The sequence below is a fragment of the Gadus chalcogrammus genome, chromosome 16 (assembly GCF_026213295.1).
Source record: "Gadus chalcogrammus isolate NIFS_2021 chromosome 16, NIFS_Gcha_1.0, whole genome shotgun sequence".
Taxonomy (NCBI): domain Eukaryota; kingdom Metazoa; phylum Chordata; class Actinopteri; order Gadiformes; family Gadidae; genus Gadus; species Gadus chalcogrammus.
This window is the reverse complement of record NC_079427.1, coordinates 24,406,349-24,408,848: the sequence shown is the minus strand read 5'-3', so window position 1 is coordinate 24,408,848 and position 2,500 is coordinate 24,406,349. Positions and strand designations below refer to the sequence as shown.

The 2,500-nt window shown below is 51.5% G+C and overlaps 1 protein-coding gene across 1 annotated transcript in view; it reads right to left on the bottom strand.

Annotated features, from left to right (window-relative positions):
* The window catches only part of LOC130405677 (ephrin type-A receptor 4-like), a 50,500-nt gene that overhangs the window by 17,128 nt on the left and 30,872 nt on the right, over positions 1–2,500 (bottom strand). Inside the window, exon 5 of the mRNA XM_056610849.1 lies at positions 1,232–1,592. Coding sequence (XP_056466824.1) covers positions 1,232–1,592 — 361 coding nt within the window. The remainder of the gene's footprint in view (positions 1–1,231; positions 1,593–2,500) is intronic.

Here is a 2,500-nt window from a genome sequence, read left to right as displayed (position 1 = left end):
GGCCTCTCATGGCTCATTATGCAGACGCTCCAAGTGAAATATGGAGGAATTTCATCACGACTGCTCCAAAAAATCCATCTTCCCCCAAAAACGAATCATCATCTCACTTTTTTCCACAAAGAATTATTCATAGCTTTATAAACTTGTTTGCATGCAACACACAACAACACTTACACACATACAAATGCACACACACACACACACACACACACACACACACACACACACACACACACACACACACACACACACACACACACACACACATACAGACACCCACACACACAAATACAGACACCCACACACACATCCACACACACACACAGACAAACACACACACAGACTGCTACTGGTGCTTGTAACAAGTTGTTCAACCTGCATCGTTGAGCACATTTACATGCCCCTGACGCGATGATAATTGTGAATTATCTTTAGATGGTGATAATTAGATTGAGGTGCATTCACAGATTTGCAATAACAGTTAAGTTGGATTTACACAACACAAATGATTAGATTTTGTGGATTTGTCATACAATTAAATAACAACACCTCTATAATGACTGATTGTGTAATGTGCTAGGTCGCCCCAGGAACATCCAGAAAATGGCTTATTTTGAAGCACACACTGTTAAAAAAAACTGGGATCCCCTTTCATATTATTCGTCCATATCTGTTAATGGCAGTACGTGCTCACAATATCTCACCCTGTTTGGCTACTCCGCACATTTCAAAGATTGAGACTGGGTTGCGCCATGAATTAATTTGTAACTACACAGTCATTTGGATCTCTATTTAGCAGATTGTTCTGCTAAAGGACTACATGTATTGGTACACTAATACATGAAAATCAAATTTTGTTTGATCGCAATAGGCTTGTGAGTTGATGGTCGATTCACTTATGTGCATGTGTAAATGCAGGCTCCGTTATTGGTAAGTCACATCTTACAAACATATCATTGCCGCACAACCCAAGAAAAGTAGGAGAAACTCCATGAGATGCACATTGTACCTGACGGTGTCTTGTAACGGTCCTACGACCTCACCGCTAACTCACAGATTCCCAACGCACTCCAACCATCACAGAGGCGCCGCAAGAACAAGCCGCTGCTCCAACAAAGCAAGTTCCAAAAACAAACATCTTTGTTGTGGCACAACCACCACCACCACCACCCCCAGGCCCCAACCCAAACCCCCCCCTCCCCCCCCCCCCCCCCCCCACCACCACCCCCACCCCCCATTCCAGCCGCCCCACTCACCGGCCTGGTTGGTGGTGACGGTGACGGACACGGCCTGCTCAGGCCCCGGGCTCTGCGGGGACACGCCGTTCACCGCCCAGATCTCGAAGGTGTAGTTGGTGTGCGCCTGCAGGTCGTTGATGGAGACGCGCGTGCCCCTCAGGCTCAGCTGCTGGGGGCTGAAGTGCACGCCGTTGCCGCAGGGCTGGCAGTGGCGGCCCTCCGGCCCGCAGCGCTTGCACACCACGTTGTAGGTGAGGTCGGGCCGGCCCCCGGAGCTCAGCGGCGTGCTCCACTCCAGGTTGACCGAGGTCTCGTTCACGTTGGAGATGAGGTGGAGCGGCGCCGACGGGGGGCCTGTGGGGGGGGGGGGGGGGGGAGGGAGGAGAGCGGAAGGAGGCGGAGGTTAGTTAGTCAGGTGCTTTCGGCCTCTGGTTCCTCAATGCAAAATGGGGACTTGGTCTAAAAGGCTGAAATGTACAATCTTAAAAACAGACAATGTGTACGTCAAGAGGGATCTGGGAGGTCAGGTACAATTTCTATGAAGTGGACGTTCTTGATTCATTGAGAGCTTGGGGTTGAGTTGCCTTGTAATGCGCTGTCCATTACGCCGGAGGAGGGGGGAGGGGCAGGGGGTGAGGGTGCGGGGGGCTGGGGCTGGTGGTGGGGGGTGTGGGTCGGGTTTCGACCCAGTTCATTCAGCACGTTAAGTGGAAACCAATCGGCCCCGCACATTACTCCTTCCCTCCCAGTCATGCGGCCCCGGCTGGAGGTGTGTGTCCAAGGGCCCGGGCCCCGCTGATCGCGGTGGGGCCCCTCATGGCAGCAACCACCCACCCGCTCACCCACCGTCACTGGTGGGCGGAGGTTGCTTGAGGCGCTGCTATTACGGTTATTTTCTCTGCTTTGATGCTTTTTGGGCCCCTCCCCCCACCCTCCCCCATCCTCCCCCCACCCCCCCGAGCAGCACACCATGATGCTAGCTTTAAATATCGACGGCGTGCAGAGATGTATGCCACATGAACTTGCCCACCTCCAAAGCTCATCAATTTCAATTTGCATGTCAATTTACATGGCATATTGTAATTAATGTGTTTTTGTGCCATGCCTTTGAAACATAAACAACGGTAATTGACTTAGTCTTACTCGCTTTCCTCTCTCTCTCTCTCTCTCTCTCTCTCTCTCTCTCTCTCACTCTCTATCTCTCTCTCTCTCTCTCTCTCTCTCTCTCTCTCTCTCTCTCTCTCTCTCTCTCTCTCTCTCTC